This window comes from Pan troglodytes, chromosome 10, assembly GCF_028858775.2.
Source record: "Pan troglodytes isolate AG18354 chromosome 10, NHGRI_mPanTro3-v2.0_pri, whole genome shotgun sequence".
NCBI classification, from domain to species: domain Eukaryota; kingdom Metazoa; phylum Chordata; class Mammalia; order Primates; family Hominidae; genus Pan; species Pan troglodytes.
This window is the reverse complement of record NC_072408.2, coordinates 87,078,697-87,096,257: the sequence shown is the minus strand read 5'-3', so window position 1 is coordinate 87,096,257 and position 17,561 is coordinate 87,078,697. Positions and strand designations below refer to the sequence as shown.

The 17,561-nt window shown below is 37.8% G+C and overlaps 1 protein-coding gene across 3 annotated transcripts in view; it reads right to left on the bottom strand.

Moving 5' to 3' along the window:
* Nucleotides 1-17,561, bottom strand: part of OTOGL (otogelin like) — a 189,058-nt gene that overhangs the window by 73,616 nt on the left and 97,881 nt on the right. For all 3 annotated transcript variants that reach the window (XR_010148372.1, XM_016923914.4, XM_063786933.1), the window contains exons 27-28: nt 6,217-6,351; nt 370-519 (exon numbers count right to left, since the gene is read on the bottom strand). Coding sequence is in view for 2 of the 3 variants with exons in the window: in XM_016923914.4 (XP_016779403.3) it covers nt 370-519; nt 6,217-6,351 (285 nt within the window). In the remaining variant the exon portion in view is untranslated. The remainder of the gene's footprint in view (nt 1-369; nt 520-6,216; nt 6,352-17,561) is intronic.

The following is a 17,561-nucleotide window of genomic DNA, read 5'->3' as shown; positions in this document are numbered from 1 at the left end:
TTTTACTGCATGTAAACTTAAAAATATATATATCCAGAATGTGGAGGAAAACATGGAACGCAGTTTGTAAGAACTGAATCTAATTGCATTATGAACAGATCACATAATTAAGCTGAAGAAAAAGAGAAGAAGAAAGCTGGCTTAAGTAATCTTGGAAAACTGGATACTACAAGGTTAAAGTCAAAAAGAACTGTACACAAACACTGTACTTAGTTGGTGAAATTCTTTTTCACAAGGGTATGAGTTAGTAATTCTGGAAATATAACCTAGTTCTTAAAGGAAAACATTAATCATTTTATTTTCATCAAACATCAAAAACTAAATGTGATTTTATTCATTACATCTCATTTGGAGCTTAGGTTGACCTACCTTCCACTGTGGCCCAACTTTGATATGAATAGTTGTCTTCCTATCCCAAAGAATAGTGATATCTTTCTCTGGAAAGTATACTACTATATAGTAACCAGCCTTCCAAAGCTGGTAGGTAGATTTGTTTTCCAGAAAAAAACCTGATTGTTTCTTAAAAACAAAAAAGAAACAAAGTGAGTCGTAAGTTCTCTAACCAAAATATATCAAATTAGTTTAGTTAACATTTACCAACAACTATTTATGTACTAATATTGTTGCATGGTCATGCCTTTTCTGAATTCTGTAAGAAAAGACAAAACAATTGCACAAAATAGGAAATACATAAATATTGATTACCAGACACGAACTAGCAGATGGACCCCACATGGATAAATGGGCAAAGGGAAAAGATATTTCAGTTACATGTGGGGAAGAGCAAAACAAGGGAATGGACACAGAAGACATTAAGTGATATCCCTGCCAAATCAGAAATTTTACATCTGTGATGAATAAATATGACAGAACTAAAAAAGGTATGGCCTTGCCCACAAAAGAGAGAAATTTGTTCCTGCGCATGTTTCTGAGTAGTTTATGATAGCATGGAAATAGTCTACTGACTTCATTAAATATGTCTTGAAAATCAGAATCATTAAGTTTGGTAGGAGATATTGCCTTTCCAATTCAGGCAAAAAGAAGCTGTGAAGTACTTCCTTTAAGTGAAAAGGGGAAAGTTCTCAACTTAACAAGAAAGAAAAAAAAAATTGTATGCTGCGGTTGCTAAGATCTATGGTAAGAAGGAATCTTCTATCTGTGAAATTGTGAAGAAGGGAAAAGAAATTCAGCTAGTTTTGCTGCTGCACATTAAACTGCAAAACTGACAGCCACAGCACATGGTAAGTGCTTAGTTAAGACGGAAAAGGCATTAAATTTGTGAGTAAAAGGCATGAACAGAAATATGTTCTGATTGATGGCAATTGGGTCTGCTACTATCTATGGTTTCAGGCTTCCACTGGAGGTCTTGGGACCTAACCCTCATGGATAAGGGGGAACTACTGTATGTGTGTAGGGGGGCAGGAAGCAGTGAATTATCATCAAAGGTACTCCATAAGGCTTCTTGCAAGGGGTGGGTGTGAACTGATCTGCAAGAGGTTATGCACAGCAAGGTATAGGGTTTGGGAATGAGAATGGAGAAGAAATCCTTCCAAACAAAAGAAATGGCTTGAATCAAGACTTAGGGACAAGAAAGTCAAAGATTTATTCAGAACTAAGGAGAGTACCAAAAGGCTAGAGCATGAATTACATGATGGATCATAGCCTGAGACGTTTGCAACCAAGTTATCCAGAGTAATTATCACATGTGCAAAATGTAGTCAATAAAAGCTTTCAAACAGGGAAGTATTAGACCATGGTTGTATAGTAAAAGAAGATAATTTAGGCAGGAGAAAGGATAAAGCAGAGAGAAATGAGAGATGGAACATATCGGGAAATGTTCGAGAAATTTTATTGTAAAGTAGGAATATACAATATTCTTTATAAGCAAGGGCAACACATGGCTATATTGAATCTGACCTTGAAATTAACTCATATAATAACTTCAAAAATGCACAGTTAACATCAAAGTAAGTAAGACAAATTTAGCCAGAGGCAAAATAAAAATTATGAAGGAGATATGAAATTCTTTGGTTACTTTTCTCCTTCAAGTAATAACAAAAGCGTAGTTTGAAAATACTACACTACAGTAGACTTTTTAATCAATATTTCAAAGGGAAAATGAAATAAATTTAGTCATATCCATAAGGAGTTTTCAGTCTCCTAGACCAAAGTCATACTTAAAACAGGTGCACAATATATTGTATAGAACAGTATATATTGTATATAACCATATGTGTTGTTAACTGGCTCTCTCTGATCTCATATCCTTCCACTTCCCAATCCCCACCCTCACTGACTAAGCTTCAGCTATGCTGGCTCTCTTTCTGTTCTTCAAATTTAACTAAGCTTTTACCCATCTCAAGTCCTGTGCGCTTGGTGTTCCTCCTGCTAGGAACTCTGTTCTCCAGATATTGGCGTAATGGCCTCATTTCCATCAATTGTGACCCATATGCTCCCTCCTCTGTGAGGCCTTCCCTGATTGCCCCAGTAGAACTTTCATCCTCAAGATGGGCCAGATTGGTAGGCATTTAAGACAGCACAATGCTCTTCTGAGCAAGGACGGTTCCTTGCTCAGAAGTGGGCCCCCACTTGGGGTTTCATGCTCTGTAATTGCCATCTTGAAATTCTAATTTTACCTGTGAATTCGTGTTTTGTCAGTGAAGTTCAATGAGACAAAGAATCATGTGTCTGGGCCTTGAAGCCTTGGCTCACATCTCCTGCTGTCCACCCAATCTCGCTGGATTGATTCTCAGATGCCTGCTTCTCTGCAGCCACCCAGAGACCACTGCTACGCTCCACTTGCAGCACACAGGCAGGATGAGTTGGACTTAGGCAAGCATACCCAAGTGCCAAGTTGGAGTTATGAGGCAAGGAAGGCCCTCAGCACTGACAGGGTGTGCTCTCACCCCAGGACTATCCCTATGCTTGAGTCAGCATAGCATTAAATGATGATTTAAAAAAAAAAAAAAAACCACGACACATCGAGACAGAACATGAAACAAGAAAATGAAACTTTTTCCCTGTTTTGACCAAATTACGTAGCTTGCCCTGCCCCCAAGTCAGTCTCTGCCACAGAAACTAATTCTATTGTTTTCACTGCACCTTTTAGCATCTTTCTATCACCTTGTTTGTCTTTGACTTGTTTCTCTTTTGCTCAGTTTGGTTTTGCATCAGTTATCCTGATACAAAAGCACATCTTTTCTACTTGTCTTTAGACATAAAATCCTTCATTTTCATTAGATAGGGCAGTTTACTACAAGAAAATCCTCTATGGTCAAAGGGAGTTGCCATACGCCTTATTTTTCAGATTCTTAAATAATGCTTCTCATTAGAACAGTGAGGTATTACAAATTGTCCAAAATAGAGATCTCCACTTCAGATGAGAATTAGAGCACTTTAAACAAACTCTAGTGATGTTAGCAAGATATGTTAGAACTATGGAGAATTAAAATATTTAAAGTACAGCTTAAATAAATTAATAAGATATTTATATCTTATACATTTGATAAAATTAGAATTGTGCATTTACATATAAAAATAACAGAGGTGGTTTTTTTTTTCTTCCCCTGGATGGATGGTCCATCTACCATAAAATAAATAGTGCTTATTTTTCACTTTCAATGTTTGAGAAAAAATATTGCAGGGGATTTCTTTAGGGTCAAACTATTTTTATGACTTTTCTTAATCTTATGTCATACAGTTTATATAAAGGAGATTCATTAACACCTACATACAAGTGAAAATTGGAAGTCGAAAGTTATGTGGAGTTGCAATCACCACTTCAAAGATGTGTCATACTGTCTTTATAAGACCATTTACTATTTTCTCTTGTTTCTTTTTTAACATCCTTGTTCTTAGAAATAACCTTCACCTATAAATGAATATCTGGTTGGTGCTTATGACAAACTGCTGTAATTACTTTAAAAACATGTCAACATGATTGTAGAAACTCTGTTTTGCCCAAAGGTTGATTGCTGCCCAGTTAGTTTCAATGTTTCTGACTGAAACATAGTTATGTTTTAAGGTAACTGTTCTCAAACTTCAGTGTGCACAAGAATTTCAAGTACCATTGAAAATGTCAATTTTGTTTTCAGCATCAGCCGTTCCAATTACTGAAGTAGGGCCCAGAAACCAGCACTTACAAGAAAAATTCCACATGATTTTAATGAATGTTTGGAGACCAAACTGAGAGAAACACTGTTCTAAAAAATCTCAGAATATAGGTCAGTTTTTAAAGCCCATTTGTCAAATTAGTAATTTCTAACTCTAAAATTTCTTGCCTGTAAAATGAGGTTCAAATATCTTGTACCATTCAAGAGCCTCCATAGTCTGGACTCAGCCCCCTCATCTATTGCCTTTACCCCATGCTCCCTGAATGGCAGCTGATCAGGACACTCCTCCCTGAGTCACTTTGCCACTCCCTCCATCCACTGTCCCATATATTGTGCTTCCACCAATCTAAACCACCTGCAGTTATACAAACATGCCATTTCATCTCTCAGCTCTGCTCTACTGAGTGGGTTTATTCGTCTGTACTGATTGCCACCCTACTCCCTCTCTTCACCTGGCTAATGCCTACTCATCCTTTAAGACTCAGTGCAAATCATTTCCTCCAGAGCATGTCTTCTGAGCCTTCAGAAATAGGGAGGGTAAGAAGAATCATTTCTTCAAATTCATTAATTTATATTTTCATTTCAATCCTCACACAAACTAAAGAAGTAGGTTCTAAAATCTTCCCAAATTTACAGATGGAAAAGCTGCAGCTTGGAGAGGTTAAGTAAACCTGCCCAAAGTTACAGAGCAAGCAGGTAATGGAACAGAGGTTCCGAGTTAGTACTGAGTGACTCTAAAGTCTATGCTCTTAACAATCACCCTAAGCACCCCAGGTTTCTTTAGGTGCTCTTCCCAGGAGTTCCCATATTATCCTACATAAATTCCTACCATAGGACACCATGCTTCCTTATTTACCATGTACATCCTTATTTACCTGAATGTATCCCTCACCTGAGCAGAAACTTCTTAAAGGCAAGCACAGTGTTATTTCACTGTTGTAGCCCCAATAATTAGCACATTTTGATATTCAGTGAACATTATTTTAAAAGTATGAGATGAATGAATGAATGAAATGTATTCATTCTTTTAAATTGGGCAGGCTCCAAGGATACAATAAACAAGAACTTGGAGACAATTGGGGAAGACAAGCTCACAAGTAGTTTCATTAAACTATGATACACATTCTAACAGGGTGCTTAAGGGTATGAGGAGGAGCTCCCTGGAGGAAGTATGATAAGACATATTGCATAAGAATAAGTTAAATTGAAAGACAGATCCAGGAAGAAGCGATAATAGTAATGAAGGACTAATAAGATGCTCCACCTTCTGGAATGTGGGCTTGAAGCAGAAAGTAATGAAAGAGCAGGCAGGAGAGGTGGGTAACAGCCAGACTGGCAAGGCCTTGGGGGAGCAGTGGGAAGGCATCTCAAAGTCTTGAAGAACCAGAGTGACATATTAGATTTCCATCAAAAATGTACATATACAAGGCTGGACACGGTGGCTCATGCCTGTAATCCCAGCACTTTGGGAGGCCAAGACAGGTGGATCACCTGAGGTCAGGAGTTTGAGACCAGCCTAACCAAGATGGTGAAATCCCATCTCTACTGAAAATACAAAAATTAGCCAGGCGTGGTGGCGTGCATATGTTAATCCCAGTTACTCAGGAGGCTGAGGCAAGAGAATCGCTGGAACCCAGGAGGCGGAGGTTGCGGTGAGCCGAGATCATGCCACTGCACTCCAGCCTGGGCAACAGAGTGAGACTCTGTCTCAAAAAAAAAAAAAAAAAAAAAAAGAGACATATACAAATAAAACTACCTATGCTGCAGTATGTGAGGATGAATAAGAGGGGAAAGACTAAAACTAGAAGCCAAGAGTCTAGCCTGGGAGCCACTGAAGTAATTAAGGCAATAGGTGGGGGTTGCAAGGGCCCAAATGGCAACTATGGGAATGAAAGCAAGAGGAGCGAATTGGAATATGGAGAAGGGAAGTAAGAAGTAAGAAGAGAGAAGTCAAGCACAATTTACTGAAGCCGCACAAAATGAAAACAAAACACAACATAGATCTCATGACCATTTACAGAGAGGAGTAGACCAAATCATTTCTATTCTATTTAAGTATCCTCAGGACAAGTTCAAATGATCCTGAAAGAAATAATTCACTAACCTGTTTGTAAGGAGTATCATTCAGGTAAATTTCAGTGTCCCCAACTGAAATCAAAACACTTTTAGAACAAACAATATCGTTGTCAAAGCATTTCTTGTTCTGGGCAATGACAGATATATCTGAATCATCTGCACTCTGAAATGTCACAAAGATTTTATTAATACAAATATATACAACCTATATTATTTTTAGTTATTTTTATTAAGAAATCTTAAATATTGACAATGGATTGCATTAGAACTGAAAAACAACTTACCTCTAAAATAAAAAGTCATTTTTAACTAATAATGTGAAGAAGTCTATAGAAATATAGTAGGATAGCTCAATCTTTAAACACCTATAATATCTGTTAAAATTTTGTTCCAGCCAAGTTTACCATTTTATTTCTATAGCTCAAATGTACCAACCATTATCATTTTATTTATCAATAAATAATCAACAAAACAATATGTCACTTAGGGAAATCTTTAAAAAATATTCATTTGAGACATGTCTTTTGTTTTATTTAAAGGATATTTCTGGCTGAATAATTATTTGTCTATAAGTTAGAATTCAAATAGATACAAAACTTTGGTATTTGTTAGTAAATAAAACAATGTGTATTATTTGAGAGCTTGCTTTGAATTTTACATGTATTATCCAATTTAGTTCTCATGAAAACTTTTTGAATTGGGTATTATTTCCATTTTACAGATGAGGAAACTGAGATTAAGAGGAATTAACTGATTATCTAAGGTCGCTTTGCTAATTAAGAGGAGGATCAGAGTTCAAATTCCTAATCTGTTTTGTTTGTCTTGATGCCACTTGTAAAGAAATTAGGAAGGGTCTAGAAATGGTTGAGGAGAAAAGACAACTTTAGACGATAGGGAATCCCTAAATTCAAGGAACACTATTTAGTCTCTCTACTCTAAATGACACACTTCCACCTCCAGGTAGACCCCTTTCCTTGGCAACTCCCCACTGCATCCACTAAGTCACTCTTTAGAATCAAAGTTTCTAACTTTCTCCCCCAGTTTAATGGATAGGTTTCTTCAGTTGTACTGACTCTGGAAATTTCATTATAAAATATTGTTTACATCTGGTTCCTTAAAAGTTTTAATTGGCAAGTTATAATTGCATATATTTATGAGATACAATGGGATGTTATATGTATATAATGTGAAATAATTAAATAAAACGAACATACTCATCAACTCATATACTTACCATTTTTCTAGGAAGAAAGTACATGGCTTCTTGTCAAATTTTCAAAGTGGTCCTAATCTCCCCCAAAGTTAAAAGCTACTGCTCTAACAGCCCATTCACTGATTGTGGACAGTAGAGATTTCATTAAAAGGAAAGGAAGAACTGTGACATTTCTCTTTGGATTCAATGTTCAATTTTCAAAGGCCCACACACACTTCCTGAATCTTTTCCATTTTGAGACACATGGGTCAGCATTTATTTTCATAGTAAGAAAAAGTCATTAAATGTTTGGCAATCATAGGCCAAATGCGGTGGCTCACGCCTGTAATCCCAGCACTTTGGGAGGCCGAGGCAGGCAGATCACTTGAGATCAGGAGTTCAAGACCAGCCTGGCCAACATGGCAAAACCCAGTCTCTACTAAAAATGCAAAAATTAGCCAGGCATGGTGGCACGCACCTGTAGTCCCAGCTACTCGGGAGGCTGAGGCAAGAGAATCGCTTGAACCTGGGAGGCTGAAGTTGCAGTAAGCTGAGACCACGCCACTGCACTCCAGCACTCCAGTCTGGGTGACAGATTGAGACTGTCTTAAAAAAAAAAAAAAAAAGTTCGGCAATCATACAGTTTGTTTTTTGTTTTTTTGGTGGTGTTGTTGTTGTTGTTTTTCAGATGGGGTCTTGCCCTGTCACCCAGGCTGCTGGAGCGCAGTGGCATGATCATGAGTCACTGCAGCCTCAACTTTCCAGGCTCAAACAGTTCTTCCACCTTGGCCTCCTGAGTAGCTGGGAGACTACAGCTGTGTGCCACCACACCTGACCAATTTTTAAAATTTTTTTGTAGAGGCAGGGTGTCACTATGTTTACCCAGGCTGGTCTCAAACTACTGGGCTCAAGCGAGCCATTCATTTTAGCCTCCCAAAGTGCTGGGATTAGAGGTGTAAGCCACCTTGCCTAATGATCATAGAGGTCTTGATGTAAATTCTTCACACTTAGTTTTTCACAACACTGGCAATATGAAAACTAACTCAGTTCATCTCTTACTTTGGCTAAATTCTTTCTGCCTTGTTAATAAGTATTATAGTGTCTAGAGGATAGGTTTTTAATGAATGGTATAGATGGAGTAATTAATATATCCCTCTGTAACCCATTTTTCCTTCATAAATGCTGGGAGCTTTTGCTGCTTTTTAAACAATCCTTTTGAGAAATAATAAGGGTCATTAAGATGATTATGGCATTGTACTACTCAAAAAAATAATGTCATACTTTTCTGCCTTTCGGCATAATTTTCAAAGAGGGAAAAATACATAATTTAGGGTTTTGTTTTGCTCTTCATCTTGGGAAAAGTTATTTAGACTAAGGGATGTGAAAAGCTGATTGAAAGGCTTTTTATTGCCATTATATTTTATTGCTATTAATTAAAATGCCTCAATGTTAGTTTCATCCTTTATATTAAATCTGAAATGTCAAGAAATATTCTATCTTGTATGCTTTGTCTTACAATTTCATGCTATGCTCACAGTAATTTGTAACAATAGCAATATACCTAAAAGTCACATTTCTATACTTTCCATTTCTAATGTATTTCAAGTTAATATTAGGTTTAAAAATAATGCCACAGAGTTGCTAAGCAACATAGTAATAATGACAACAAAGCTGGAGGAAAAAGGTCAACATCAATGTGCCACCTGGGCTCCTCAAAACCCTTTATTCTCAGGTACTAAAAGCTTTAATACAGAATATGCCCCAAAATGACTCTGAAACAGAAACTGTCAGCACCTTTCAAGGAAGTATATAATTATACTTTACATGTCAGTCTCAGCACCTGTCATAGCCCCAGCCCCTTTTAAGGGTAATTATCCCAAACAAAATCTCTGCTGATACCATAGCCTCAGGCAGCCATGGTTTCTGCCCCAAAGCAGTGCATTCATTTATGGGCAAAGGGACTTCAATGTTGCAGAAGAAATGAACTATATTCTAGTCAATTCTCTCTCAAATTTGAACCAGAAAATACTGATTTTTTTTAATGTTTTGCAGGAAGATCTGAGGGTGAATAAACATGTAAAGGATATAAGGAAGAGTAGGAGCTGACCAGGTTAAAAAAAAAAAAGCCGAACATATGAGGAAGTAGAAATGATGACTGAACAGAAGAAAAAGTAGAGAAAAGACGGAGAAAAGAAAGTTAGACATGCTAGCCTGAGTAGCAGAAAATAGAGCAGTCACACAGAGATTGTCCAAGTTACAAGAATGACATCAGGTCATCCATGACTCTCTGCTGCCTGGGGCCAAAACCACCCTTCAGTTGACACCTTCATAAGGTTCTTGTAAGAAGACATAAAAAGTTGGGAAAAAGAATGGTAAATATTGTAAAAGGTTACAAAAAGTTTATGAAGATCTTATCTTGTGATCAAACTAATTAAAATTGGATGTATTTCTTAAAATTAACTTTAGTGTTAATAATGCACAATGCAAAGGTAAAATTTGGTTTTCTCTTTTGAACAAGCTTTTTGTGTAATATTAAGAGATAGTAAAAGATTTTTATTTACCTTTTGAGTATACGGCAAGAAAAAAAGGGAAGAGAGAGACAGATTAAATTTACCTTTTTAGCTGTCTTTATTAAGTTTTAAGATTATTTGGGAAACTGAGTCTCCTGTCTACCAAAGAGTAAAGGTTTTAGCTTTTTAAAATATTTGAATTATCACTTTGATTAAATGACTAATTTTGCAGTTACCTGTGACTCTTATTTTGCAATATCAAGTGTTTTAAGCCTTTGATATTTGATAACCTTTCCAAATTCTAAATTCAGTCTTTTGGCCTCAAACTAACTTTTTGGGTATTAGGGCTCCTGAAGTCCGAGACAGACATATTCATCTTCGTTGGTATGTTAAAATTACACCAGAATCATTGTCAAATATGAAATGGTGTTTAACTTTCTTTGAGTTATTTTTATATGAATGTGTCATTAATATATGTTCCAAAATTATATAAGATTCATATAGTTCTGGTATGTCTTAATCTATGTTATCAGGAATAATTATGACTATTACATTAAATTATTGTATGCCACAGAAATAATCAAATTTCCTTGTCTATTGTGTCTTTAACCGTGGCTAGTCTAAGACTTTTGTCATGCACAGACAATTATTGTTTTACTTTTATTCTTCTCAAAAAGCACTTTATAATTAGCTGCAGTCCACAACTTGCTTCCTTAAGGAAGTTTGTGGAAAGGACTCTGACAGGTGCTCTTGAAGGCAGGTTTCTGATTACTTTGGAGATTGTGCCATCAGACTAGAGAGAAAACTTCTGGGATTCTCACTGGAGGGCAGATGTGTTCATGAGGATTGCTGGCCCAATACTGGGCAGAACAAGAGTTAACTGCATGGGACTGAACTAACAGAAGGCTGAAATGTTTTCTTATGACTTGTTTGTTTGAAATATTGGGCTTCTTTACGTTTTGTTTTCTAAAGTCAAGAAAACATTTCTGCTGGGCGTAGTGGCTCATGCCTGTAATCTCAGCAATTTGGGAGGCCAAGGCAGGCTGATCTCCTGAGGTCAGGAATTCAAGACCAGCCCGACCAACATGGAGAAACCCCGTCTCTACTAAAAATACAAAATTAGCCAGGTGTGGTGGCGCATGCCTGTAATCCCAGCTACTTGGGAGGTTGAAGCAGGATAATTGCTTGAACCTAGAAGGTGGAGGTTGTGGTGAGCCGAGATTGCACCACTGCACTCCAGCCTGGGCAATAAGAGTGAAACTCCATCTCAAAAAAAAAAAAAAGAAAAAGAAAAAAAAGAAAAGAAAATATTTCTTTCTTTTGAGCTATTTATAGCTTACAACAAATTGAGTAAAGTATGCTCTTGTGAGCAAAATTTGAGGCATATTTCTTCCTATCTGATTTCTCCAGAATTTAAAAATCATTTGTGAGTATTCTTAAATTATGGCAATATAGCTATTTGCATAAGTTCAATAAGAATCTATTTTCTGTTGTAACAGGAAACAGTTGGAGACGCTGGTTATTTTACCACAGCTTTGACTAGGATGGAATATTTACAGATATGACTGGACTGCTTTGGGGAATTTAAGTTGACATTATAGAGCTGACCAAAGCCTCTCGTACAGACTGGCCTGACACCTTGTTTATGCAATTCCTTTACAATGTTTGTGACCTGTAGTAAGTAAAGCACATCACTTTCTGACAGGCTTAGGAACCCCAAGTTATTTTGGAACCTCAAGAAGAGAGAAATTAACCCAATTCATATAGGTATTTGCAGGCACATATAAATCCTTAGCTGGCTAACCTCAAGAGGCTTTTAAAAGGTCTAATCTGAGATTATGAAAAAGTTACAACAAAGCCAACGTAAAAGAGCCTATATGAACAATAATTATTCTTGCTGCATTTTATGCAAATAATCAAGCCAAATATACTACGATTAAAACTTATTTTGCAAGTACATTGGTCCTGTTATGATTTGTCTTTCATAGAAATGAGGAACTGAGAGAGAGAAAAATATCATTTGAAAAGAAACTATGGTACGTCTTTTATTAGTTTCTGGCCTTGTCCATTATTTATTAGTTGATATTATTTCTCTACAATTAAACATAAACACAAGATTATAGTTTCCTCTTGCCAGGACTCAGAGTTAAGACAAATACTCTACTTGAAATATTTTCTGCACAATCACTATTTGAAATGACAATGATAAATGCTACATTTTCTCTACTAAAAAAAGAAAATGAGAGTAACAGGAGAAAATACTAACAAGTAGTTATTGAGTTCACCAAATGCCCAGCATTCTGCAAAATGACTTAGAAAGAATAACAAGAAATATAAGGCATTGTCCCCACCATCAAAACCTTAGAATTTTCTTAGAGAAATCTGTCTTAATATGGAGTATAAATAGTAGATATGTCTTTACTGGCATGCTTTATATTTAATAGGCCCCTAAAATTGTTTTATTAAATGAATGAAATAATAATGTGAACAAAGATCACCACCATACATTGGAAAATATTTGTAGAGATGCTGAAACATGAACAAGATTTTTAATGCTTTTGGTAGAAATGTGCAAATATTTTTTCCATATACAAAATGAAAAATAAAGCTTCACAGAATGTTTGTGTTACTACTTAAAATGATACCATAAACAAACATCTTTAACAGTAATGATATATCCAATGGGAACATGTCATGTTTGACATTATATTGTCAGCAAAACTTTCTTTTTTCTGAATGTAACTTAAATTTGACTATGCAGAAGAAGAGAAATAATTTCAAAAATAATTAAAATCAGGTTGTTAAAGAAAGTAAAATGTTCTACGTCCTTACTACTCAAAATATGGTCCATAGACATGGAGCATCAGCACTATCTAGTAGCTTATTGAAGAGGCAGAACCTGGGGGATTTGGCAAGATGGCCGAATAGGAACAGTTCTGGTCTGCAGCTCCCACCGAGACCAATGCAGAAGGTGGGTGATTTCTGCATTTCCAACTGAGTTACCCAGTTCATCTCTCTAGGACTCGTTAGAGAGTGGGTGCAGCCCAAGGAGGGCGAGCAGAAGCAGGGCGGGGTGTCACCTCACCCATGAAGTGCAAGGGGCCAGGGAACCAGGGAACCCCCTCCCCTAGCCAAGGGAAGCCATGAAGGGCTGTGCTATCCAGCCCAGATACTACGATTTTCTTACAGTTTTTGCAACCCACAAACCAGGAGATTCCCTTGTGTGCCTACGACACCAGGGCCCCGGGTTTCAAGCACAAAACTGGGCAGCTGTTTGGGCAGACTCCAAGCTAGCTGCAGAAGTTTTTTTTTCATACCCCAGAGGCACCTGGAACCCCAGCAAGACAAAACCGTTCACTTCTCTGGAAAGGGGGCTGAAGCCAGGAAGCCAAGTGGTCTCACTCAGCGGGTCCCACCCCCATGGAGCCCAGCAAGCTAAGAACCACTGGCTTGAAATTCTCGCTGCCAGCACAGCAGTCTGAAGTTAACCTGGGACGATTGACCTTGGTTGGGGGAGGGGCGTCCGCCATTACTGAGGCTTGAGTAGATGGTTTTCCCCTCACAGTGTTAAAGAAGCCACTGGGAAGTTTGGACTGGGCGGAACACATCACAGCGTGGCAAAGTGGCTGTGGCCAGACTACCTCTCTGGATTCGTCCTCACTGGGCAGGACATCTCTGAAAGAAAGGCAGCAGCCACAGTCAGGGGCTTATAGACAAAACTCCCATCTCCCTGGACAGAGCACCTGCGGGAAGGGGCAGCTGTGGGCACAGCTTCAGCAGACTTAAATGTTTGTGCCTGCCAGCTCTGACGAGAGCAGCGGATCTCACAGCAGAATACTCAAGCTCCACTAAGGGACAGACTGCCTCCTCAAGTGGGTCCCTGACCCCTGTGTCTCCTGACTGGGAGACACTTCCTAGTAGGGGTCGACAGACACTTCATACAGGAGAGCTCTGGCTGGCATCAGATGGGTGCCCCTCTGGGATGAAGCTTCCAGAGGAAGGAGCAGGCAGCAATCTTTGCTGTTCTGCAGCCTCCGCAGGTAATACCCAGGCAAGCAGGGTTTGGAGTAAACCTCCAGCAAATGCCAGCAGACCTGCAGAAGAGAGCCCTGACTATTAGAAGGAAAACTAACAAAAAGAAAGTGATAACATCAACAAAAAAGACTTCCATACAAAATCCCCATCCAAAGGCCATCAGCATCAAAGATCAAAGGTAGATAAATCCACGAAGAAGAGCAAAAACAGCACAAAAATGCTGAAAATTCCAAAAACCAGAATGCCTCTTCTCCTCCAAATGATCACAGCTCCTTTCAGGCAAGCGCACAAAACTGGACAGAGAATGAGTTTGATGAATTGACAGAAGTAGGCTTCAGGAAGTGGGTAGTAACAAACTCTTCAGAGCTAAAAGAGTATGTTCTAACCCAATGCAAAGAAGCTAAGAACCTTGATAAAAGGTTACAGGAACTGCTAACTAAAATAACCAGTTTAGAGAAGAACATAAATGACCTGGTGGAGCTGAAAGACACAACATGAGAACTTCGTGAAGCATACAAAAGGATCAATAGCCAAATGAATCAAGCAGAAGAAAGGATATCAGAGACTGATTATCAACTTAATGAAACAAAGTGTGAAGACAAGATCAGAGAAAACAGAATGAAAAGGAACAAAGCCTACAAGAAATATGGGACTATGTGAAAAGACCAAGCCTATGATTGATTGGTGTAGCTGAAAGTGACAGGGAGAATGGAACCACGCTGGAAAACACACCTCAGGATATTATCCAGGAGAACTTCCCCAACCTAGCAGGACAGGTCAACATTCAAATTCAGGAAATACGAGAACACCACTAAGATACTCTTCGAGAAGAGTAACCCCAAGACACATAATCCTCAGATTCTCCAAGGTTGAAATGAAAGAAAAAATGTTAAGGGCAGCCAGAGAGAAAGGTCAGGTTACCTACAAATGGAAACTCATCAGAATAACAGCAGATCTTCCTACAGAAACCCTATAAGCCAGAAGACAGTGGGGGCCAATATTCAACATTCTTAAAGAAAAGAATTTTCAATCCAGAATTTCATATCCAGCCAAACTAGGCTTCATAAGCAAAGGAGAATTAAAATCCTTTACAGACAAGCAAATTCTGAGGGATTTTGTCACCACCAGGCCTGTCATACATGAGCTCCTGAAGGAAGCACTAAATATGGAAAGGAAAAACAAGTACCAGCCACTGCAAAAACATATCAAAATATAAAGACCAATGACACAATGAAGAAACTGCATCAACTAATGTGCAGAATAACCAGCTAGCATCATGATGATAGGATCAAATTCACACCTAAAAATATTAACCTTAAATGGAAATGCACTAAATGCCCCAATTAAGATACACAGACTGGCAAATTGGATAAAGAGTCAAGACCCATTGTTGTGCTATATTCAGGAGACCCATCTCATGTGTAAAGACACACATAGGCTCAAAATAAAGGAATGGAAGAATATTTATCAAGCAAATGGAAAGCAAAAAAAAAGCAGAGGTTGCAATCCTAATCTCTGATAAAACAGACTCTAAACAAACAAAGATCAAAAAAGACAAAGAAAGATATACTTAATGGTAAAGGGATCAATGCAACAAGAAGAGCTAATGATCCTAAATACATACGCACCCAATACTGGAGCACTCAGATTCATAAAGCAAGTTCTTAGAGACGAACAAAGAGACTTAGACTCCCACACAATAATAGTGGGAGACTTTAACACCCCACTGTCAATATGAGACAGATCAACAAGACAGAAAATTAACAAGGATATTCAGGACTGGAACTCAGCTCTGGACCAGGCAGACCTAATAGACACTTACAGAACTCTCCACCCCAAATCAACAGAATATACATTCTTCTTAGCACCACATCACACTTATTCTAAAATTGACCACATAATTGGAAGTAAAACACTCCTCAGCAAATGCAAAAGAATGGAATTCATAACAAACAGTCTCTCAGACCACACTGCAATCAAATTAGAACTCAGGATTAAGAAACCCACTCAAAACTGCACAACTACATGGAAACTGAACAACCTGCTCCTGAATGACTACTAGGTAAATAACTAAATTAAGACAGAAATAAATAAGTTCTTTGAAACCAATGAGAACAAAGACACAACGTACCAGAATCTCTGGGACACAGCTAAAGCAGTGTTTAGAGGCAAATTTATAAATGTCCCTATAAATCTAAATGCCCACATCAGAAGGCGGGAATGATCTACAATTGATACCCTAACATCACAATTGAGAGAACTAGAGAAGCAAGCGCAAACAAATTCAAAAGCTAGCAGAAGACAAGAAATAACTAAGAACAGAGCAGAACTCAGTGAGATAGAGACACGAAAAATCCTTCAAAAAATCAATGAATCCAGGAGCTGGTTTTTTGAAAAGATTAACAAAACAGATAGACCACTAGCCAGACTAATAAAGAAGAAAAGAGAGAAGATTTTCTAGTTTATTTGCATAGAGACACAATTAAAAAAATGACAAAGGGGAGATCACCACTGATCACACAGAAATACAAACTACCTTCAGAGAATACTTTAAACACTTCTACCAAATAAACTAGAAAATCTAGAATAAATGGATAAATTCCTGGACACATACACCCTCCCAAGACTAAGGCAGGAAGAAGTCAAATCCCTGAATAGACCAATAACAAGTTCTGAAATTGAGGCAGTAATTAATAGCCTACCAACCAAAAAAAGCCCAGGACCAGATGGATTCACAGCCAAATTCTACCAGAGTTACAAAAAGGAGCTGGTACCATTCCTTCTGAAACTATTCCAAACAACAGAAGAAGAGGGACTACTCCCTAACTCATTTTATGTGGACAGCATCATCCTGATACCAAAACCCGGCAGAGACACAACAAAATAAGAAAATTTCAAGCCAACATCCCCGATGTACATCAATGCGAAAATCCTCAGTAAAATACTGGCAAACTGAACCCAGCAGCATATCAAAAAACTTATCCACCACGATCAAGGTGGCTTCATCCCTGAGATGCAAAGCTGGTTCAACATACACAAATCAATAAATGTAATCCATCACAGAAAACAGAACCAATGACAAAAACCACATGATTATTTCAATAGATGCAGAAAAGGCCTTCAATAAAATTAAACATCCCTTTATGCTAAAAACACTCAATAAATCAGGTATTGATGGAACATATCTCAAAATAATAAATGCTATTTATGACAAACCCATAGCCAATATCATACTGAATGGGCAAAAACTGGAAGCATTCCCTTTGAAAACCGGCACAAGACAAGGATGCCCCCTCTTACCACTCTTATTCAACATAGTGTTGGAAGTTCTGGCCAGGGCAATTAGGCAAGAGAAAGAAATAAAGGTATTCAAATAGGAAGAGAGAACATCAAATTGTCTCGGTTTGCAGATGACATAATTGTATATTTAGAAAATCCCATCATCTCAGCCCAAAAACTCCTTAAGCTGATAAGCAACTTCAGCAAAGTCTCAGGATGCAAAATCAATGTGCAAAAATCACAAGCATTCTTATACACCAAAAATAAACAGAGAACCAAACTATGAGTGGACTCCCATTCATAAGTGCTATAAAGAAAATAAAATACCTAGGAATACAACTTACAATGTATGTGAAG